This window comes from Natator depressus, chromosome 11 (assembly GCF_965152275.1).
Source record: "Natator depressus isolate rNatDep1 chromosome 11, rNatDep2.hap1, whole genome shotgun sequence".
In the NCBI taxonomy this organism is placed as follows: domain Eukaryota; kingdom Metazoa; phylum Chordata; order Testudines; family Cheloniidae; genus Natator; species Natator depressus.
Genome location: NC_134244.1, coordinates 77,172,436 through 77,196,374, shown reverse-complemented (window position 1 = coordinate 77,196,374; position 23,939 = coordinate 77,172,436). Strand labels below are relative to the sequence as shown.

The 23,939-nt window shown below is 49.9% G+C and overlaps 1 protein-coding gene across 1 annotated transcript in view; it reads left to right on the top strand.

Annotated features, from left to right (window-relative positions):
* The window catches only part of PCBP3 (poly(rC) binding protein 3), a 107,911-nt gene that overhangs the window by 45,049 nt on the left and 38,923 nt on the right, over window positions 1-23,939 (top strand). Inside the window, exons 3-8 of the mRNA XM_074968225.1 lie at window positions 3,209-3,232; window positions 4,503-4,535; window positions 5,174-5,290; window positions 12,505-12,636; window positions 13,148-13,276; window positions 16,087-16,161. Coding sequence (XP_074824326.1) covers window positions 3,209-3,232; window positions 4,503-4,535; window positions 5,174-5,290; window positions 12,505-12,636; window positions 13,148-13,276; window positions 16,087-16,161 — 510 coding nt within the window. The remainder of the gene's footprint in view (window positions 1-3,208; window positions 3,233-4,502; window positions 4,536-5,173; window positions 5,291-12,504; window positions 12,637-13,147; window positions 13,277-16,086; window positions 16,162-23,939) is intronic.

The window sequence follows — 23,939 nt, the reverse complement described above, 5'->3', positions numbered from 1 at the left end:
TTGGTCCTGCCGGCTGCTGCTGCAGGGCAGGCAAGGTCCCCTCTCCCTGGCCTCTTCCCCCGCCGTGCTGGGGTCCTGCCCCTCCCCCTCTCCCCCTCCCCCGCCTCTTCCCCCGCCGTGCTGGGTTCCTGCCCCTCCCCCTCTCTCCCTCCCCCGCCGTGCTGGGGTCCTGCCCCTCCCCCTCTCCCCCTCCCCCGCCTCTTCCCCCAGCGTGCTGGGGTCCTGCCCCTCCCCCTCTCCCCCTCCCCCACCTCTTCCCCCGCCGTGCTGGGGTCCTGCCCCTCCCCCTCCCCCCCCCCGCTGTGCTGGGTCCTGCCCCTCCCCCTCTCCCTCCCTGCAGCCACTCAGCTGGTGCCCTGGGGCGGGGGGGGGGGGGAGCAGAGCCGCTGCTCCGGGGAGGAGGTGGAGACGAGGTGGGGCCGGGGGCGTGGAGATGGGGGGTGGAATCAGGGCATGTTCCCCCCAGCCCCCTGCCCTGTCCCCTGCACCCCCCCACACACCTCCAGTCCCCTGCCCTGACTTGTGCACCCCCCCTCACACCCTCCCAGCCCCCTGCCGTGACCCCTGCACCCCCCCACGACCCCAGCCCCCTGCCCTGACCCCTCCCTCCCCACAGCCCCCCAGCCCTCTGCTCTCACCCCTGCCCCCCTCACACCCCCCCTGCCCCCCACGACCCCCCAGCCCCCTGCCCTGACCCCTGCACCCCCCCACACCCCCCCAGCCCCCTGCCCTGACCCCGGCAACCCCCACAAACATGCCCAGCCCTCTGCCCTGACTCCTGCACCCCCCCACAAACACCCCCAGGCCCCTCCCCTGACCCCTGAAGCCCCCCCGACTGCAGCCCCCTGCCCTGACCCCTGCACCTCCCCACACCCCAGCCCTCTGCTCTGACCCCTGTACCCCCCCCATGACTCGTCAGCCCGCTGTCCTGACCCCTGCACCCCCCCCGACCGCAGCCCCCTGCCCTGACCACTGCACCCCCCACACACCCCCCAGTCCTCTGCCCTGACCCCTGCACCCCCCCACACCCCCCAGTCCCCTGCCCTGACCCCCCCAGCCCTCTGCCCTGAGCCCTGCACACACCCCCACGCACACCCCAGCTCCCTGCCCTGACCCCGGCATCCCCCAGACAAACAGCCCAGCCCACTGCCCTGACCCCCCCCAGCCCTCTCCCCTGAGCTCTGCACCCCCAACAACCCCCCAGCCCCCTGGCCTGAGCCCTACACCCCCCCCACACACCCCCAGTCCTCTGCCCTGACCCCTGCACCCCCATGCACCCCCCAGCCCCCTGCCCTAACCCTTGCAGCCCCCCACGACCCCCCCAGCCCCCTGCCCTGACCCCTGCACCCCCTCACACACTCCCAGCCCTCTGCCCTGACCCCTGTACCCCCCACGCCCCTCCAGCCCCCTGCCTTGACCCCTGAACCCCCCACACACCCCCAGTCCCGACCCCTGCACCCCCCTGCATTCCCACCAGCCTCCTGCCCTGACCTCTGCACCCCCCACGACCCCCCAGCCCTGACCCCTGCACCCCCCCACGACCCCCCAGCCCTCTGCTCTCACCCCTGCACCCCCCCACACCCCAGTCCTCTGCCCTGACTCCTGCAACCCTCCATGACTGCAGCCCCCTGCCCTCATCCCTGCACCCCCCCACAACCCCAGCCCCCTGCCCTGAGCCCTACATCCCCCACACACCCCAGCCCTCTGCCCTGAGCCCTGCACCCTCCACACACCCCAGCCCTCTGCCCTGACCCCTACATCCCCCCCCACACACCGCCGCCCTCTGTCCTGAGCCCTGCACCCCCCCAGACCCCAGGCCCCTGCCCTGATCCCTACACCCCCACACACACACCCGAGCCCTCTGCCCTGATCCCCCCAGCCCTCTGCCTTGAGCCCTGCACCCTCCACACCCTGCCGGCCCCACTCAGCCTGCTGCCGGTGTGGGGTCCCGGCTGCAGGCCCCGCTAAGCCTGCTGCTGGTCTGGGGTTCTGGCTGCCGGCCCCTTGCCAGCTGGTGCCCCAGCCGCTGGCCCCGCTCAGCCCACTGCCAGCCTGGGGTCCTGGCCGCTGGCCCCGCTCAGCCCGCTGCCAGCCTAGGTGAACAGAACCCCAGGCTGGCGGCAGGCCAAGCGGGCCGGCAACGTAAGATCAGCATTTTAATTTAATTTTAAATGAAACTTCTTAAACATTTTGAAAACCTTGTTTACTTTACAAATGACAATAGTTTAGTTCTATAATATATAGACTTATAGAGAGAGACCTTCTAAAAACGTTAAAAATCTATGACTGGCACGTGAAACCTTAAACTAAAGTGAATCAGTGAAGACTTGGCACGCCGCTTCGGAAAGGCTGCCGACCCCTGCTCTAGAGGAAGGTCCAATTCTCCGACTGATGGCATTTGGGAAGGTGCGAGCCTCCTCCCCCATGTGTCAGTAGTGCTCTGAGTGACAGTCATTCCTCTCTCTTGCTCACTGTGGGGATGGCTGTGCTAATCAGCCGCCACACAAACCGCTTCTGAACTCGCCGGGAAGTCACGTGGCGTAATACAGCCTAGCTGGGAATGTGCAGCCAGCCGCTCTGCTTGGCTGGCTGACCGTGCCAGAAGACAGGCATGCCCACGTGCTGGAGGAGGGCCGTGTACCGTGGAACTGAAACACAACCGATGGCTCCATTCTGAGAGTCCTGTGTAGGAGACATCTTTTCTTTAAAAAAAATTAACCCCCTTTAATTCATAGATATTGGTTTTTGCACATGATGCCACGAGAGTGTGAGAGCTGTGTTCTAGGCTGCCTCGCAGCCAGCTTGTCCAGGAGATCATGCAACCACTCGGCTTCACTTTCCAGACATCCAGGCCCCATTCAGGAAAGCATGTTCTTACGTGCAGCCCTGAACAGGGGTGATCTCTTGAACGGGGGCCATAGTTCAGAACCAACACGATCTGTGAGGCACCTCAGAAAGAAAACAGCGTTTATACCCTCCTCAGGGCAGAGCAGCACGTACCTTTGGGAAACACATGTGACCACCCCCTCTGAAATAAAGAAGTAATTCCCTTTCTGCCCTGTGTTTTTTGGGGCTGTTTGAAAATCGCTCTGGTGGTTCATAATTCATTGAGCTCAGTGCGTGCACCAGCTCCTGTACGTCACTAGGAGATTTTATTGGAGTTTCGTAAATTCTGTAATTTCTGTCTTTGTGTTTGGGTCTTTTTTAGGAAGTTGGAAGCATCATTGGGAAGGTAAATATTTCTTCATATTCCATCATTGTACATGTTAGTTGCATAGTAGTTATAACCTGTATTTTTACAGCTGTTAATTATTACATTATACAACTCTGACAATTGGCATCATGTGGCCCTATTGCTCTGATTGCAGGAGAGATTATTCAGGTATCTGAAGAAGAAATCAAATGATGTTCTCCTTTCCAAATGCATCTAAAATACTGTCAGTTTTCGAGTCTTACTGTTGCTATATCACTCTGGCTACTAATATGTATGTTCATTCTGGGAAGGTGATAATTTTGTTCCCACTGATACATTAAGGAAAAAGATGAATCTCATCACAAGAGTAGCAAGATGTCAGTAAATAGATTGGTCTTCACAACCTTGGTAGCTGTAGCTCACGAAAGCTCATGCTCAAATAAATTGGTTAGTCTCTAAGGTGCCACAAGTCCTCCTTTTCTTTTTTCATAACAACAAAGAAATTCCTCCAATTCCTCTACAGCAGAGTACTGAGTTATAGGTGACCTGTTTACACAACTGCGCCAATTACAATTACAACCTTCCTGAAAAGTGGACAGGTGCTTATGTGTTAAAGTTCAAAATTGGATGGCACTTACAGTAAAGAACATAGACTATCATTGGCCCCAGTGGACCTTCATGAAAAGTGCCATGATACTCTATGGCACTGCCCCCAAAGAACAATGCTTGCAGTGACATTACTACAGCGTTATGGAGGACCATTGCTGGAGCGTTTTTACAGGTTGGTAGGTCGGTAGAAGACGGGGTCATTACAATGACTGGTAAGAGGGAGGATGCCTGTCCCTCTACACATGGCCCTTATTTTTTCCATTATTTTCTTATCAAACTCAGATTGTTTAGTCAACTTTTTGATGGATATGAATGTCTTTGAGCTTCTTCCATGGAGAAGGACATTTGGAAAGGAAGAAACTCATTGTGAATCTCTATCAGAATGATCTGAATGCTGTTTTGTCAGTGAAGTGAGCAGACTTGATTCCAGTACATGGAGGGATAAAATCTGTAGAGTATGAAAAGGAAATTGTTAATAGCCCATTCTCAGAGTACAAATACACTTCAAAGCTCTAGCAGGGCGGGACTGAAGAGCGGGAGCAGGGGGTGAACTCTTCTCCCAGCTTTCTAAACTGTATTTTATGTATTTGTATTTTATGAAAGTGTATTAGAAACTTTCTGAAGTTTCAGTATCGGGACAGATGTTTGGATGAAGCTATTGATGATATTCTAATGGTTGTGTTTCTGCATCTTATTTCAGAAAGGAGAGACGGTGAAAAAGATGCGGGAGGAGGTGAGCTACCCAGACATTTGAAATGATTTCTAATGAAAGCGACATGGAGACTAATGGAAAGGCCTTGCTCCTATGGCCCAGTTCGTGGAAACTTCAGTGAATAGTTGCCTAGAGCTTTGCAGACATTTGATTTTAGCTGTGAGAAAATGTGCAATTAGTCACTTACTCAGTTTTAAAGACCATTGACCCATTATTCAAGAAATTTAAGCAAGCTGCAGAATAATAAAAGTAGGCTATGGCCAGAGACCCTTTGTCAGTTTTTATTTATGCCGTACTCAGGAAAGCTCCCATTAACTTCAGTGGAGATTTACCTGAACCAGTAATTTGCCTTACAAGTTCATGGTCTGAGCACTTTGAGCTTTTGTGCACTGCTTGGCTGTCATAGCCGAATAAAAGGTTTGTTTGTTTTTTAAATGAACCTGACCCCTGCCAGCATACCTTTACATTAGAGGGGAGCCACCAGCAGTCCACAGGGGTGCAGGGCTCTGCCTACACACTGGTCAGAATGCAGGAGCTGAGGTCACTGGTGAACCTCTAGCCTGTTTCTCTAGGTCAGTAGCCACCTCTGGTTCAGTGTGTGGCTGTCAGGTTGATGGGCTTTTTAATGAGATGAGAAGATTTTTTTCTTTTCTTTCTAGAGTGGAGCAAGAATCAACATCTCAGAGGGAAACTGTCCGGAAAGAATTGTGACCATCACAGGCCCCACTGATGCCATCTTCAAGGCTTTTGCCATGATTGCTTACAAATTCGAGGAGGTAAGGAAACACACACACTCTTTTGCAGACGGAGAACTGGTGACCTGCTTTTTGGTCAGGTCTTTAGGAATGGTCCCCCAGTTCCATGGGGAACCATCCCTAATGCTGCCAAGACCATTAAAGTCTGGTGGAAATAATTGTGGGTCAGCGCACATGTTTATCATGCTGCCGTGCCTACAGCTCACTATTATGATGTAGCATTACCTGGCATTGTCATAAAGCACAGTGTTAGAAGGTTGCGATGTAATGTCAGGACACAGCTGTCACCTCAGGCTGGGGATGGGGGTAACAGGACAAAGTTTCTAGGCCTGAGCATCAGGTAGTGAGGCGGGGTGGGAATGCTTTCTGAGGCGGCTGCAGCCCTCTCTGGCTGCTGCGGTGAGGAGCCAATGGGTGTGATGTCGGTGGCAGGGAATGCTACCAGACGGACCTGGTAAGAGGGCCCGGGAGCTTGGGAAGCAGGGGAGACGGAAAGGTGAGGCAGAGGGGGAAGGGGAGAGCTGGGAGGAGCGTGCGTGTGTGAGTGTGCATGTGAGTGTGCATGTGTGCACACGTGTGTGGGGAACGGGGGTGGTGGAGAGGGTGGGAGGGAGGAAAATCACTGAGGGATGAAGAGGTGACGCACTGGTCAGAAGCTGGAGTGAACAAGTCCACACAGAGCCACCTCGTGCTGGGAGATACAGAGTGGCCCTGTTTCCATTCTTGTTTTGGAGCCCGTCATCCTGGCAACAGATTCATTCCAGCCCTGAGAGTGAGATCCGTCCATTTCTTAGTGTAGAAGGGGGTAGCCCTCTCGCAACAGGAAGGTCACTACCTGGCATCGTTTCCGGTAGTCTCAGCAGAGAGGCCAAGAACCAAAATGGGCAGGATTAGAACCAGAAGTACTTATTTTTAGAGCTCATGCCTGCTGGCTAAGGTTGAGCTGCCTGGATGGGGTGGTATGGGATAGGCCAGCATGGGCGCTGCATCTGTTCCTGAGTGGGGAAAGTCCATTTCCGCACCTCAAAAGTACAGTACTTTTCAGAATATCCAGCACTTTTCATCGGTAGATCTCACAGCACATTACAAAGGAGGTCAGTATCATTAGCCCCACTCTACAGATGGGGAAACTGAAGCATGGGGCAGTACAGTAACTTACCCAAAGTCAACCAGTGGCAGAGCCAGGGCTAGGAATCCCAGGACAGGGCACTCTCCACTAGACCACACCCCTTCACTACGTTTGTGCTCAACAGATGAAAAATACAGCCACCGAAATCCCTCTGCAGTAGAGGGCTTTGTGCATTACACGGAAAGTGGATTAGCCATTAAACGGAGTTGTGAGCATTGATGGCACAAGGAGCAGTCTCTTCCAGGGAGGGCAAAAGCTTTACTCCTAGGTAAAACTGTGAGGAGATATAGTTCACAGGTGGTGTGTGCTGGGGCAGATACCATCCCTGTATATTACATGGTCGCTGTCTCTAATTTTGCCAGCAGGTGATCTCCTTCAGGTTTTGCCTCACGTTTAATTCAATCTTTGCCCATTGTCTTTCTGGCAAGTGTAAGGGTTCCATGTAGTCTTGTGGGAATAGAGGCAAATTCAGCCCCTTAATCGGTACCCTCGTGCTTCCTGGTTGCATCCTCTCAAGACAGCCTTTCTCATGCTGATGGGAATAGGAAGGAGGTATCTGTAGACGTGATACAGATAGTTCCATTGAGGTTCACTTACTCAACAGATAGCTCTAACAAATATTTATTAAGGGAAAACACTCAGCAAACAGTGATCAATAACTTACAAGTAGGAAGCTCATTAGGACGATCTCATCACAATCACCACCAGCACTGACAATACAGCTTCAACTTCCCTTTGTTACGCAAATTATTTATACCTTTTTGTTATCTTGTCTTATACATATGTATTAGTCTCTCATTTCCATGTCAGCTCTCCTCCCCCATCAGTACAGGTGTCATGTTAGTTCAAACCGATCCTTTCTAGCTTTTTAGTGATTTTATCTGTTCTTGTTCTCACAAACACGAGTGCTCTGTAATTTCTCACACATGCACGGTTCTACTTACGCTTATACCGTTAAATGTTATAAGCACAGACTCTTCAAATCCCCAGCAGGCTTCTGTCAGGCCTACATACGCCTTCGCTCCCAACACTCCCCACTGTGAAGCCATAGAATCCTTTCTAAGGCTTCATCTAAGCCTGTATTTTCTATACATCTCTTCTCTTTCCCAGCTGCCTCCTACCCTTCCAGATCAATGCAATTAACACCCCTACGAGTAAGGCTTGCGCAATTGCGAAATCCATTGATATCATATGTATCCATGGATGTTCCCCAATATTATATACTAACTCCCACCATGGGGCATTTCCCAGAGTATCTATGTCACTTTGAATATTTCAACTCTCTTGTCTTAAGGTCAACAAATGTTCTGGGCATCTGGTCATTGAGGCCTGCACATTTCAATGCAGTGGTGGTATGACTCAGCTTAGCTTTATCACACAGTCTAGGGCAGCACCAATCAGATGAGCATCAGCTGAAACACTGTGGATCTCATGCTGGGGAACTGAAAAAATTACCTTGTCCCCTAGTCAGGTAACATTTCTTGGCAGAAGACTGGCCAGTCATAACAGCATGTTTGTGTCCCATACTGGAAGTGTCTGGCCCAAGAGCTTATACAATATTTGCCTTCTCCAGCCCTTGCAACCTTGGCTGACCTTGTCCCCCTTGCCTCAGCCATACTGTGCAATTCCAGGTTTCTTCATCCAAAATGAAACCCCATGCCAGCAATGCACTCTGCAGTACATCACAAAAATGCAACCAGGTACGAGGCCTCTTGGAACAATGTGAGGTATCTGGGGCTTTCCAGACTCCCACACCCATCCTCTCCAGTGTCTGAGGATGAGTGACATGTTCCTTTGAGATGTGATCTGTCACGGAAGTTTCCAACGTACCTATGGACTGGACACTATACACTCTTAATGCCTCACTTAGTCCTGTGGCCACTGGCACTGCTAGTACCATAGAAAGGATCCATGTTTCATCAAGTTTGCACCTTTCCTCAGCATAACAGACCCTTGAGTAGCACCTAACCTTGCACCAATCTACTCCCCTTATTTCTGTCTAGCATCTTATTTGTTCTGAACCCAGGCACTTCCCCACCTCGAGTTTCCTTTAGTCCTACCTGTAGCTCCAGTATTAGGAAGCTGCCTTACCTTATGCCATACTATATCATGCCTTTGATACATGTGGATGGTTCATAATTTTTCCCATTTCATTGATTGCTGCTTCCACTTCCCTAAACAGCTGTCCTGTTATCCTAGCATCCTGGACAGCCTTTAAATGCTCCCCATCCCCCCATGCTGTTGTTGACAGGTTTTGTAATTGAAGTCTCATTTACTGGTTTTCCTCCCACAATACTGTGATATCTATATGATTCCATAGGGAAGTTCCCAACACCCCAACTCCTAATACTGGTCCTAAATCTCTTTCTTTTATCTTTCTTCCTCTTTCTCTTTCCCTTCTCAAGCCACCAAATTTCCTCCTCTTCCACCCCATCCATTGACTGTCTGAAATTTGGTACCACTTTCGCTGGCATTTGCATATAGAAATGCACGTATTTTGCATGACAGAGCTTCTGTGCTAACATAAAAATGGTTCAGTTCAACACTACAGGTATCATTTGGTACTGTACATTATTATACATAATCTGGTGTTCACGATTTATCACTAGTCCGTTGTCAGGTCTCACTTCTATTTTGGGCATGTTTCATCACCTTGCTTCAATTCTGGAGTAGGAGGCATTGTTACTCCAGCGTGTTCAGGAGTGGTGGTGGTCCTCTGCCAGTCCTTCATCGCATGCTGAGAGAGGGTCAACGTCTCGGTCACTTTGCTGGCATGATAGGTGGTAGTCCAGCAATCTGCTGAAGTCACTGTATTAGATCCCATGTGTCTTACCTGTGCCCTATGAATGGTTAGGTTATCCATTACCATCCCATGTAACGCACTGCCCCGTCTAAGTCCCCCAGTCCAAGTACCTGCTCCCGAGAGTCGCTTGTGCTGCAGGATCCGCCACCTTGGCTGTGGTCCAGTCTGCACCAGGATAGGGCAGGCTTTCCTGCATGATTACCCGGGAGCCATAAGGCTAAAGTGGCATTCTCCCCCTCGTGCGTTGTCATGGCCTTGTTCCTCTGCTGGATCACGAATTCCACAGACCCCAAGGCAGTGCATGTTATGCCTCCCACAATGGTCAACACCTGAAAAAGAAAACAATTATTCTCACTTCCCTCTACTTACATCAGTGGATTCCCTTCTGTCCTGCTGTCTGTACAGTTTCAGCTGCATAGCATGCAACCACAGATACACCATCGATACCTGAACCAGGTGTACTGATGGACTAGTCTTGTCCATTACATAGCAGTGACCCTCCCAAATGGCTTTTGGAAGTGGCCTTTTATCTAAGACATGCTGCACAAGTACCTGATCTCGCACTTCATTCTCCTCACCAGAAGCTTGGTCATCAGAATATCTTTTCATTTTTCGTTGGGCTTCCCCTAGGTTTCCTGCCACCATCTTGTGTCTATCTTGTATATGCCGTACCAATGCCTTGGCCCACTGATCTGTTACAATGCCCTACTGCATTACATCTGCGACTGGGGTAATGAATAAGCGTTCCCAGAGTCTCATCTCCCTTCCAGTGATAGCCTCTGTCAGGGTTCCTTCCCCACTCTGAACTCTGGGGTACAGATGTGGGGACCTGCATGAAAGACCCCCTAAGCTTATTTCTTACCAGCTTAGGTTAAAACTTCCCCAAGGCACAGATTCCTTTCTTGGCTTGGGATTGCTGCCACCACCAAGTGATTTAACAAACAATCAGGGAAAAAGAAAAGAAGGACTTGTGGCACCCTAGAGACTAACAAATTTATTTGAGCATAAGCTTTCGTGAGCTACAGCTCACTTCATCGGATGCATGCAGTGGAAAATACAGTGGGGAGATTTTATATACACAGAGAACATGAAACAATGGGTGTTACCATACACACTATAATGAGAATGATCAGGTAAGGTGAGCTATTACCAGCAGGAGAGTGGGGGTGAGGTGAGGGGGAAGAAAACTTTTGTAGTGATAATCAAGGTGGGCCATTTCCAGCAGTTGACAAGAATGTGTGAGGAACAGTAGGGTGGTGGTGGTGTTGGGGGGAATAAACATGGGGAAATAGTTTTACTTTATGTAATGACCCATCCACTCCCAATCTTTATTCAAGCCTAAGTTAATTGTGTCCAGTTTGCAAATTAATTCCAATTCAGCAGTCTCTTGTTGGAGTCTGTTTTTGAAGTTTTTTTTTGTTGAAGAATTGGCACTTTTAGGTCTGTAATCGAGTGTCCAAAGAGATTGAAGTGTTCTCCGACTGGGTTTTGAATGTTATAATTTTGATGTCTGATTTCAACAAAAAAACTTCAAAAACAGACTCCAACGAGAGACTGCTGAATTGGAATTAATTTGCAAACTGGACACAATTAACTTAGGCTAGAATAAAGACTGGGAGTGGATGGGTCATTACACAAAGTAAAACTATTTCCTCATGTTTATTCCCCCCACCCACCCTACTGTTCCTCACACGTTCTTGTCAACTGCTGGAAATGGCCCACCTTGATTATCACTACAAAAAGTCCCCCTCTCCCCACTCTCCTGCTGGTAATAGCTCACCTTACCTGATCACTCTCATTACAGTGTGTATGGTAACACCCATTGTTTCATATTCTCTGTGTATATAAATCTCCCCACTGTATTTTCCACTTGAATGCATCCGATGAAGTGAGCTGTAGCTCACGAAAGCTTATGCTCAAATAAATTGGTTAGTCTCTAAGGTGCCACAAGTCCTCCTTTTTCTTTTTGCGGATACAGACTAACACAGCTACTACTCTGAAACCAATCAGGGAAAGGACCACTTGGAGTCCTATTCCCCCAAAATATTCCTCCAAGCCTATACCCCCTTTCCAGGGGAAGGCTTGAGCACATATCCTCACCAATTGGTTACAAAGGGATGACAGACCCAACCCCCTGGGTCTTAGAACAATGGAAAAAATCTTCAGGTTCTTAAAAAGAAGGATTTTATTTAAAGAGATAAAAGGTAAAAGAATCCTCTCTGTACTTAGGCTGGTAGTTAACCTTACAGAGTAGCAGAAAATTCAAAGAGCACAGAGGAACCCCCTCTAGCCCTAGTTTCAAAGTTACAACAAAACAGGAATAAACCTCCCTCTAGCAAAGGGAAAATTCACAAGTTGAGAAAACAAAGATAAACTAATACGCCTTGCTTGGATGTTACTTACAAGTTTGAAACAAGAGAGACTTGTTCAGAAAGATCTGGAGAACATGGATTGATGTCTGGTCCCTCTTAGTCCCAAGAGCGAACGGCCACACAAAGAACCCAAAACAAAACCTCTCCCCACCCGATTTGAAAGTATCTTTTGTCCCCATTGGTTCCTTTGGTCAGGTGCCAACCAGGTTACTTGAGCTTCTTAACCCCCGACAGGTAAGGAGGAATTTAGGCTACCCCTATGGTTATGACAGCCTCAAACGGAGCAATCCCTGTACCCTTCACCACACTTCCTTTATGGGCATTAAAACACCTTCTTCAACATGGTTTTGTCAGTCCAGTTGGCTCATACCACCAATCCCCAGCATTGCAGGTGGTATTGTGTATGGAATTTTGGATCAAGTTCTAGTAACTCACAAACCTCCCTCATCACCTTTCCCACAAATCCTGGACCATTATCACGATCCACAGCCTTCGGAAAACCTCACCTAGAGAACATCTCTTCTGTTAGCACCTTAGCTGTCGGGGTGGCTGTACAGCCTTGAGTCGGGATAGCTTCTGTCCACCTAATAAAATATCTACAATTACCAAAATATACTTGTTCCCTCTAGTGGCTGTAGGTAATTCTCCAGGATAGTCCATTTGGATTCCTTCCCAAGTACTGGGAGGTACGGTCTGTGGACAGCTACGGGTGTAGAGCAGTGACTGGAACCAGACAGACACCTAAGAGAGATAATTATGAGCTATGGAAATAGTTGACCGACAGTGCTTTTGGTTTCTGACCGCAAGCTATGGTCCTATGTGCAGTTTAAGGCAAGATTAAGCTGTCCCCTTCTATGTATATTTTCACCGGTTGGGATGGAGTGTGTATGGCAGAATAATAGAGGCTGTTTTTATTTTTCCCCTTCCCAAGGACATAATCAACTCAATGAGTAACAGCACTGCTACCAGTAAACCACCAGTAACACTGAGGTTGGTCGTGCCTGCTAGCCAATGTGGGTCACTGATTGGCAAAGGAGGCTCCAAGATTAAGGAAATCAGGGAGGTAAGGCAGACCTTTTTCTTAAACCTCCCTTGTAAGTGCACTGTTTAAAAGCTACATTTAACTCAAGTGAGAATGGAAACTGACTCTGCAGCCTCTGCAGTGGGTATCCACATGCAGCCAGCTTCACAAATAGCGTCGCCTCCAGCAAAACGCCTGCCACCAGAAGCTGACTCGGAAATGCTAAACCGGGACTTTTGATTTCCTAAGGATCCCAGCATGTAACTGACATGGGCTCCTGCCAGCACTGGCATGACATTGCATTTGACTTCTACAGGCCTTGAAGACTGACATATTCACTGTGTGCATGGCGTGGCAAGAGGAGGGAGCGTGATTGTCATGTAATGTTTGCAAAGCAATTCTTAACCAGGGCCTAACGCACCAAAAATCGAGCACATTGAAGTTACAGCTGACTACAAAAAGGAAGGGAAGGTGTTTTCATTCTTACAGCTGCTGCGCATTCAACTTTGCTATTCTTCCTCTCTCTCTCTCTCTCCCTTCCTGCTTTCTCCAGTCAACAGGTGCTCAGGTTCAAGTGGCGGGGGACATGCTGCCCAACTCCACAGAACGGGCAGTGACAATTTCGGGGACCCCCGATGCAATTATCCAGTGTGTCAAACAGATCTGTGTGGTGATGCTGGAGGTACAGTCTGTAACAATGGGGGTAAAGTATATAGGAAAAGCTATCAACAACCAAACTACAGTGAAAACCCTGGAATAGCTATTGATGTTATTGTTCACCCTCACTTACTGGTACCATTAGTTTAAAATCCTCACCATGTGTTTTTGCCCAGCCATGCACTCTGTTAATTTACTAGGTATGGAGTCTGGGGCTGAACTCTAACTTAACTGAGAAGTGAAATATGATGTTTTCTCTTTAGATTTGAAATGAGATGGAGGGGCAGTCAGCAGCAGAGTCACAAGAAGGTTGCTTTTGAAATTAGGAGGCCATAGGCTCTCTCCCTTATACTGGAGAGCTTGTGCGGTGGGACAGAGACGGCTTAGTGCGAGAAAAGCAAGGGGAGTAGGAAGGGCATAGAGAGAAATAAGATCTGTGACGTGAGCTGGAGCTAGTCCATGGAGCATTTGAAAAATTAGGAAGATCATTTTGAACTGGATCCTGAACTGAAGGGGGCTGTGGTATTGTCTGAGGACCGGAGCGATATGGTCACTGCATTGAGTGTGTGAGAGAAGGCAGGAATCAGCCTTCTGCACACTGGAGTCTGGGGAGTTCTTAGCAAAGGAAGTTGGGAGAGGGAAGAGGATTTTGGCAGAGGTGGGTTTGGAGCAGTAGTAATCACAGGCTGGGCTGCACAGGTGATGGACAGGTTTGCAGCACCAGGTACCTGTTTGGAGATGCAGAATTCAGTGCCCATTATGGCAGTAGAGGCAAATGGGAAGCCTGCGTCAGAATGGGAGATAGGTCTACGAGCTGAAGTATTGATAATTATTGTAATGCTTTACAATGACTTTCGCTACAATCCTGTCACCTTTCTGGTACTTAACCAGTGAAATTCTCATTTTCCCTATGTTGTTAATGCAGTTTGAGAGAAAGCAGACGTGTGACTATCGAGCCCTGAAATTCTGTAGCTCATTTGGGGGGTTTGATTGCACAGGTTTCTGTGTGTTAATATTTATTGTGAGGTTCTTAATACTCATATTGATTTTATATGCCATGCGTTCTGCAGATAGTAGTTATGTGTGTAATTACAATTATAGATATAAACTATAATGACCTATAAATACGTACTGTATATAATATAAACAATAATGGATACGAATCCAAACATTTTGGTCTGAAATCTCATAGGGAGAGGCTTCCGCAAGATTTCTTTTGTGCATTAACAATGATTTGGTTATCAGACAGAACTCGGCATACACCTCTCACAAACACCAGTAAGAGCAGTAGTCACAGAATACAGCTCGTGCATTGCCTTCACAACAGACAGGTCAGGCTGAAGCAGGAGACTGAATTGGCAAATGGTATTGACTTGTGGCAGGATGAAAAGACAGAGGGTGTGTGTCGGGGAGAACCCTCCCAATGGCATATGGCTACATGGTGGCTCTTCGGTCACTGCTCACTCGCTCCACCAGCACACTGTTGGGGTTTGTGTGCGTGTGCAGCTTGCACAATTGCTGCGTGTGCTGTCCCTGTTCTGTGGATAAACAGAGGACTTGAATCTCCGATGCCCCCAGGGTGATCCCTTTCATAAGTACGGTAACATCACGGAAAGGGGTCTCAAGAGCTGTATGCTATTTCCTCTTTAAACCAGGAAGCGAGGAAATCACTTTCCACGGAGTGTAATAAACATAATTTCTTATTTGCAGGTTTATAATAAAATGCTTTTCTTCTAAAATATAGAGACCACGGGAGAGGCGGGGTAATTTCCAAGCCTTTGTTTGTGAGCTGCCCTGTGTGTGTATATTACAGTCACCAGTTCATTATTATCGTTATTGATACGACTGCACCACATAGCAGGCCCCATTCCACTAAAGCCCTGCAGTGTCCTGTATGGATACATAGTAACCAGACAGTCTCTGCCCCAAAGACCTCGCAATAGTAGCTGTACAACCAGGCACAAAGCCGTTCATGAGATTAGAAGTGGGCCCAGCAGCACGGGTGGCCTATCTGCATTGGAGGAAACTAAAAAGGATTTTTTTAAGTGGAAAAGACAAAGATGGTCAATCTGTTGTACAACCTTCTCACTCTTTCTAATTTCCCCCAACACACTGATAGTTGCTGTGCTCTACAATAGTGCCCCAGCATCGTATCCAACACCTGACACCACCGATGCGATGCTGTAATCAGGTGTTGAGATGTACAGCGTAGCTTGGTGATGGTAACAAAGACCATGCTATGAAGACAACTTCCCTGTATGTACACCTAACGAGTTATCTCCCTAGCAACCCTGCTGCGTGTCCCATAGCCAGCACATCCTGCTATTGCCACGTGTCTCTGGGTACATGTGTTCTTCAATGAGAGTTTGAGGGGTGCTGTTCAGATGTTCTCTCATGCACAAAAGCCTGGTAAATTATGAATGTAGATTAACTGAGAAATCAGTCTATACAGTGTGTGTGGGGATGAGAGCTGGAGAGGGAAATAGATTATGCTGAGAAGGTGCACTGGCATAACGCCCGTAGGAAAGGGAATTGCTGAGAAGCCTCACCTCATTTAATTTAAGGACTTCTCTCCCCGCCCCCCCGCTCACATGACTATTTCCCTTGTCTCCTCTCATTTGGAAACCATATTCGCCCAGTCCCAACGGCAATGTTTCTGTTAAAGGTATTGAAGGAATCTCTGTGGGGCAAGGACAGTCTGATAGAATTCATGGGCCTTGTGATGTCGATGTCCATGACCTGGGTTGGGTTGGTTGCTTTCTAACTTTCTTTTTACTGATGTTTCAGGAAAGCTGTTCTAATGTTCTCTCTCCCTCTCCTTGTCCCTTTTCCTAGTCCCCACCGAAAGGTGCCACCATTCCCTATCGCCCAAAGCCCGCCTCCACCCCTGTCATTTTTGCAGGTGGTCAGGTAAGAGCCGACCCGCTTGCGGCCTCCACTGCCAACCTCAGCCTCTTACTGCAGCACCAGCCGCTGCCTGTTAGTGCACTCAGGTTTTCTCGCCTTCTCACTTGCATGGTTTCATCCCATTCATATTGTGCCAAAGCAGCTGGACTGAAAGCTCTTTGCTAAACTGCTCTTGGTTAATTTGCCTGAATACCTGGCTTAGTTGCTCCATCCATGGGGGGCGAGTATGAAAAATTCTTCCTCTGGCCAAATTGCTGGGAATAGAAGTGAATTTTACAGTCCGCTTCCATGCTGTCTTGCATTCTAGGAAACAACTGAACATTTGTAGCAGGCAGGCAGGCAGCACTCAGGGTGGAATGTGCTCTTCCCCACATTTAGGGCTTGAGTCTGCAAAGGAAGATGCTGGGCGCGCTAGTCCTGATCCAGGAAAGAACCTTAGCCTGTGCATATTCAGCACATGATGAAGGGCTGTGCTGCGTTTGTCTCAGAGAACCAAGCACCTTGCAGGATTGCTCCCTTCATGCTGTGAGACAAGGGCCGTGAGGAACGGGAACGCTTTCCACTAGTTTGTTTGGGATGCTTACACGCAGTGAAAATACCACTTGTGATGTAAAACATCATGCTTTGGCATGGGTTTGCTACAGCTCCATCTTTGCTGGAACCTTAGCTTTATTTTTCATATATTCTGCTCAGTTTTGAGCAACATTTCACCTTTAGATGCACAGAAATGAAGGCGTTTTCACTGACATTTTCCCATTTTCTAGTGAAAATTAACTTTTCATATGAAGATAGGCCAGCTAATATTTTCTCAGAGGAATCCAAAAGCTTTCTAACTTCTAGTATTTTCAGTTTCACTCGGAAAGTTTCACACAGCTCTAATTAAACATCACTTTGGTAGCAGTAGGACTGGACTTGGAGCTAGGGTGCTCAGCGCTTCCCAGGGAAAACTCAGCCCCTTGGGTCCTAATGGGGTCCTAAGTCCTTATTTACGCAAACCTCGCATTAAAGTTTTGCCTGAATTGGGCCTTTTATTAAAGCCCACAGTACAGGGCGGTGTTGCACGTTTTTTGCACAGTTAGCGGAAGGTAATGCGGTACCAGTAAAGCGTGCTACGGCATAATCACCATTGTTTTTAATGGAGGGACTGAAAAATAGCAGGGAGTATTGCACTGGCTTCAGTGCCTGTAAATCAGGGCAGAGTTTGGCCCACTATTAGGGAACTTTGAATGTGTTTATAATAACCCTTTGAAAGTGAATCTGCACTTTCTTTTCCATAGAGACTCGTGCCTTTCATGGCACTCACCCACATCGACTTGCCGGAGATTTGCAGAGAGTCTGAACTCTTGGCTGCTGGCACTGCTTTTTGCTTAAGATAATCAATGCACATTTTAAAAAATCAGACACGGATCAAGAATTACATGGATTTTAAAAGCTGATCTACACTATGAAGTAAATGTTAGCATCCCCACCTCTTCTGTAGCTTTGTGATTTCTCATTACTTCTCAAGCATGGAAGTGACGGTCAGCGAGTCCCCCGTGAGACCTGCATTGCCATATTTATTGCCCATCATTCCTTAGGGCTGGAGCTGGCTGCTCTAAACACCTTGTTGCACCAGTTTAACTGAAGTCACTTTAAAAAATCAGTTTAGTTAAAGCAATGCAAACCTCTGGGTGGAAACCCTGAAACTGCCTTCTAAAACCAATCTGAATTAAACCCAGGCAACATTGTAGAGAGAGGGTTTAAGTGCTCAGGGCATTTTCAGATGTGTAGGTAGCCATATTCTGAAGTTCGGGGTCCAGTGTGCAATGACATTAATGACACTTATGTCATCTGTCTAATCTAATTGTCTCTGATCAATCTCGGTTTTCTATAGGACTCATCATTGTTGCATCTAAGAAACAAATTAGGATCGGAATTCTCCCAGGCTCCAGTAATTTCCCTTCAAGCCAGAATGATAGCAAACAGAAACATATGTGGCCAAAAATCCCCAAATCATCCTTTTGGGTGCCTCAGTGAGTGGGAGCCCAATTGGAAACACTCAAGGCTGATTTTCAGAAGGGACGAGCACCCGCGGGTGCCATTGACTTTCAGGGGAGTCCTGGGAGTCAGGCCCCAGTTCTTTCCAAGTAGATGCTCAAAAATGGAGCCACTCCAATGTGTGCCCTTGGGAAAATGGGCATTAGTAGCCAATTTATATCTTTGTGGTAGCTCAACATCTGTGTGCCTTCCAAGACAGCCCTGTTTAAAGCATGTTGTTCCCCCAGCCCATAATTGCTAGCGGAAGTGCAAACCAAGTATGGGAGCACATGATAAGGGGACACAGCAGAATGAATTTTAACCAGTTGCCAAAAGCATCACCACCCTCTGAGCAGCAGTCCTGCAGACGAGCTTTGGGTCCAGCTGTGGAGTGAACTGTATCTTCTCAAAAGGGAGAGTAAGATGGAAGGAACTTCCCCCTGCTGTTAAATTGTTGGTGTCTTGAGCAGAGGTTTATTGCAAGGGAAGAAGTGGGGATCTAGGGGTCGGAAATCCTCATTGGCTGTATAAAGGAAAACTCCTTAGCTACTCTGCATAGGAAGCTATTAGTTGTAAGGGCTCTGCCTCAGAAGGGGCAAGTGCCCTGTCCTGTGATTGGAGGAACAAATCTATGGGGGAAAATGCTCCCAGCTGCCTCAGGTCTCCCCATGCATACAGCAGGGCTGAGGAGTGTCAGGCGTTCAGTGCCACACTCCCACGTAACCTCACCCCCGCAGGCAGGCTCCAGCTCACCATCCTCAGCTACAGTTCCTGGCACAGGTACTGCCCCCCATCGCTTCCCCCAACAATCCCCCCAACAGCCTCAGGCTCTGCCACACCCCACCCACTTCAGGCTGTTCCATCCCCCAAACAACCCCCAACAGCCTCAGGCTCTGCCACACCCCACCCACCTCAGGCTGTTCCATCCCCCCAACAACAGCCCTCCAATGGCCTCAGGCTCTGCCACACCCCACCCACTTCAGGCTGTTCCATCCCCCAAACAACCCCCAACAGCCTCAGGCTCTGCCATACCCCACTCACCTCAGGCTGTTGCATCCCCCCAACAGCCCTCCAACGGCCTCAGGCTCTGCCACACCCCACCCAACTCAGGCTGTTCCATCCCCCAAACAACCCTCCAACGGCCTCAGGCTCTGCCACACCCCACCCACCTCAGGCTGTTCCACCCCCCCAACAGCCCCCCAACGGCCTCAGGCTCTGCAACACCCCACCCACCTCAGGCTGTTCCATCCCCCCAATAGCCCCCCAATGGCCTCAGGCTCTGCCACACCCCACCCACCTCAGGCTGTTCCATCCCCCCAACAACCCTCCAACGGCCTCAGGCTCTGCCACACCCCACCCACCTCAGGCTGTTCCATCCCCCAACAGCCCCCCAACGGCCTCAGGCTCTGCAACACCCCACCCACCTCAGGCTGTTCCATCCCCCCAATAGCCCCCCAATGGCCTCAGGCTCTGCCACACCCCACCCACCTCAGGCTGTTCCATCCCCCCAATAGCCCCCCAATGGCCTCAGGCTCTGCCACACCCCACCCACCTCAGGCTGTTCCATCCCCCCAATAGCCCCCCAATGGCCTCAGGCTCTGCCACACCCCACCCACCTCAGGCTGTTCCATCCCCACAACAACCCCCCAATGGCCTCAGGCTCTGCCACACCCCACCCACCTCAGGCTGTTCCATCCTCCCAACAACCCACAACGGCCGCAGGCTCTGCCACACCCCACCCACCTCAGGCTGTTCCATCCCCCCAATAACCCCCCAATGGCCTCAGGCTCTGCCACACCCCACCCACCTCAGGCTGTTCCACCCCCCCAACAGCCCTCCAACGGCCTCAGGCTCTGCCACACCCCACCCACTTCAGGCTGTTCCATCCCCCAAACAACCCCCAACAGCCTCAGGCTCTGCCATACCCCACTCACCTCAGGCTGTTGCATCCCCCCAACAGCCCTCCAACGGCCTCAGGCTCTGCCACACCCCACCCACCTCAGGCTGTTCCATCCCCCCAACAACCCTCCAATGGCCTCAGGCTCTGCCACACCCCACCCACCTCAGGCTGTTGCATCCCCCCAACAGCCCTCCAACGGCCTCAGGCTCTGCCACACCCCACCCACCTCAGGCTGTTCCATCCCCCCAACAAAAGCCCTCCAAAGGCCTCAGGCTCTGCCACACCCACCCACCTCAGGCTGTTCCATCCCCCCAACAACAGCCCTCCAACGGCCTCAGGCTCTGGCACACCCCATCCACCTCAGGCTGTTCCATCCCCCAAACAACCCCCAACGGCCTCAGGCTCTGCCACACCCCACCCACCTCAGGCTGTTCCATCCCCCCAACAACAGCCCTCCAATGGCCTCAGGCTCTGCCACACCCCACCCACCTCAGGCTGTTCCATCCCCCCAACAACCCCCCAACAGCCTCAGGCTCTGCCACACCCCACCCACCTCAGGCTGTTCCATCCCCCCAATAGCCCCCCAATGGCCTCAGGCTCTGCAACACCCCACCCACCTCAGGCTGTTCCATCCCCCCAATGGCCTCAGGCTCTGGCACACCCCACCCACCTCAGGCTGTTCCATCCCCACAACAACCCCCCAATGGCCTCAGGCTCTGCCACACCCCACCCACCTCAGGCTGTTCCATCCCCCCAACAACCCTCCAATGGCCTCAGGCTCTGGCACACCCCACCCACCTCAGGCTGTTCCACCCCCCAACAGCCCACAACGGCCTCAGGCTCTGGCACACGCCACCCACCTCAGGCTGTTCCACCCCCCAACAGCCCTCCAATGGCCTCAGGCGCTGCCACACCCCACCCACCTCAGGCTGTTCCATCCCCCCAACAGCCCCCCAATGGCCTCAGGCTCTGCCACACCCCACCCACCTCAGGCTGTTCCATCCCCCCAACAATCCCCCCAACAGTCTCAGGCTCTGCCACACCCCACCCACCTCAGGCTGTTCCACCCCCCCAACAGCCCCTCAACGGCCTCAGGCTCTGCCACACCCCACCCACCTCAGGCTGTTCCACCCCCCTGCCAACAACCCTCCAACAGCCTCAGGCTCTCCCCCACCAGCAATCCTGCCAACCCCTGAGGCTCTCCCCCCGTCCCCACTTCAGGCTGTTCCATCCCCAACATCCCCCCACAGTCTCAGGGTCTCCCATCCCCTCAGCAACCCCCACCAGCCTCAGGCTCCACCAGCGCTTTCTCTCCACCTCACCCCACCCGCAATGACTCAGTGAACCCAGTCCGCCACACTCTAAGCCCGACTCCCTGAGATGCTTTGGCCCCCACTGACTTTTGCAGGCTCCCCAGTCACTGCTGGCTTCCCATTCCCCAGCTGCTCCGACCCAACCTCCTGTGCAGAGAGGGAGTGCTCCTGCCTCCTTGCCAGTGCAGTCCCGGGGCTTGGGGCACCCTGAGGGGAGTCGGGGACGGTTCCTGGTGACACATGGCACCCCCGGAGCTGGGCAGGACTCGGCAGCTCTGATCCTGGATGGGGAGAAGGGGAAGAGGGGAGTGCCACTTCCACAGTGTGCTCCGGATCCGTTGGGAGCCCCTCTGTAGGGACTGTGCAAGGGAAGGCTCTGCGGGTTAGCAGGGCGCAGGGCTAGTGGCTGGCTGGGCACTGCAGATTCCACTGCTCCCCAGCACCGAGGTCGTACCGGTTAGTGCACGCTGCGCCTTCAGCAACTCGTTACAGCTTCCCCCCCATACTTCCAAGAACCCCCCCCCCCGCCCCAACCTCTGAGCCCTGGCAACGTGGCTCTTTCAGGAGCCACCCACAGATCCCAGCCCTCTGTGCGGATGGCACAGTTTAGGCCCCACAACCCCTGTCTCTCCAGGGAGGGAAGGCCCCACACCTGACGGATTCCATGGGACCTCCTGCGTCAAAGCAACTTGTCCCTTTGGGTCACTGGTATGCCACATAGCAGCAGCAGGGAAGTGTTTGAGAAAACTCCAGGGTGGACCAGGTCCATGGGGGAATGGGAAGTTGGATGTAGATCAGCTCAAGGTGCATTTTGACCTGTAGTAAAACTCCAGTATTTTCAAATATATTTACAGTGGTTCCCATTAAAATGTCAGTGTTTTCTGACAATTAGCACTCTATGGTTTTTCCATGTGCTTTGGACTGGCAATATCTCTGGGGTCTGTGTTGGGAAATGTTGACCTTTTAAAAACAACTACTGTACCCAGTTTATTTTTGAAGAAAGTTGATTTGCATCTGTCCGAGACACCATCCTATCTGTGGCTAACTCTGTATGTAATCATCGAAAGATATCACAGAATAGCCTCAAGAGGTTGGACTGTTTATTTTGGACATTATTTAATGTTGTGCTTATTGGACCATTTTTCATTTCTACATCTCTAGTTACTGAGTCCCCATTAGAAATAAGTATGTATATTACTGATACTTTTGGAGCTGATTTGTAATTCGGAGCTGACCAATGAACTATGTTCAGAGCCTGGTCATTTAAACAAAATTAAAGCAAAATATCAAATGGAAATTTAAAGGAAAAATTGAACAATTTAGAGAACATCCTCATTCTGTTTTCCTTCCTATTACTCTACGCTGTGTGAATACAGCCCAGGGAGTGAAAGATTTAGCAATGGGAATTTAACCCTTTGGAGACCGTGGACATGTATAATGCCAGTAAAATATATTACCTCACCCACCTTATCTTTGTCAATGTTCTAAGAATCAGATAATAGAATTTTTGATGGCAAGAAACCACTGAATTGGCTTTTGTGTCCAATTTCTCTACACTTGTTATTGATCTTCACCCCACCAAGCTGAGGATGTTACTGAGCCAAACAGCTTGTTGTTTGCAAGGAGTGATGTAACTTTTCAAAGGTTACCAGACTTTCCTCTTCTTTGCTGTCTTTACTCTCCCTTTACAAAGTGTTATCCATCCTTTATGCCATTTATTTTGGAATCATCTGAAAAATGTTTTAATTAATCAGATATGTTTTATTACCCAGTAAACTCCTTAGCACTAGGGCGTCTATAGCTTTTGGCAGACAATAATGCTTATTTTCAAAGTGATAAAAAGAGTATGTTAAAGGATTGTTGCAAAACTTTGCTGAAGATACCTAGGAAACACCCTGAACTACAGAGGGTGAAATTCACCACAATGCAGAGAGCCACCACAAGGCCTACATGCCACTTAAATGCCACTTGCGCTCTATTTTGAGGGCACAAGTGAGACATAAATGGCATTTCACCATTTCACCCTAATGTAGTAACATAATGTATGTACAGATTAAAAGTGTATAAATACTGGACATTTTATAATTTTAAACAAAATATTTCTCACTTTCTAAGACCCGAGAGCAGGATTTTCTGTTACCCCTGCAAAAGCTAACGATGACATCACAAACACCTAAATAACTGAAGGGTTTAGGGTCTGATTCTGAGCTCACTTACAGCATCAATGACGTAAAACAGAATTGGACCTTTCATTGCTAATTCTACACATTACAGGCCATTCTGTCACTGATTTGAATGTTTCTTTCTAAACAAACTCTTCCAAGATGCTGAGCTGCAGGGCTGAGCAAACCTTTTGTCAGACCTGAGAAGCAAATCACACTCACTCTGCACAACGTTGCTGTTTCGGTGATCTTTGCTGTGTCCCTTTTGGACAGTGGATAGAGACAATTCATCTGCAGTGGCCAGGAGGGGGAAATCGCAGTCTGTTGAAGTCAGTACCAAGGACAGAGACATTTCCTTAGCCCCCTTTTCCCTACACCAGTCACAGACGC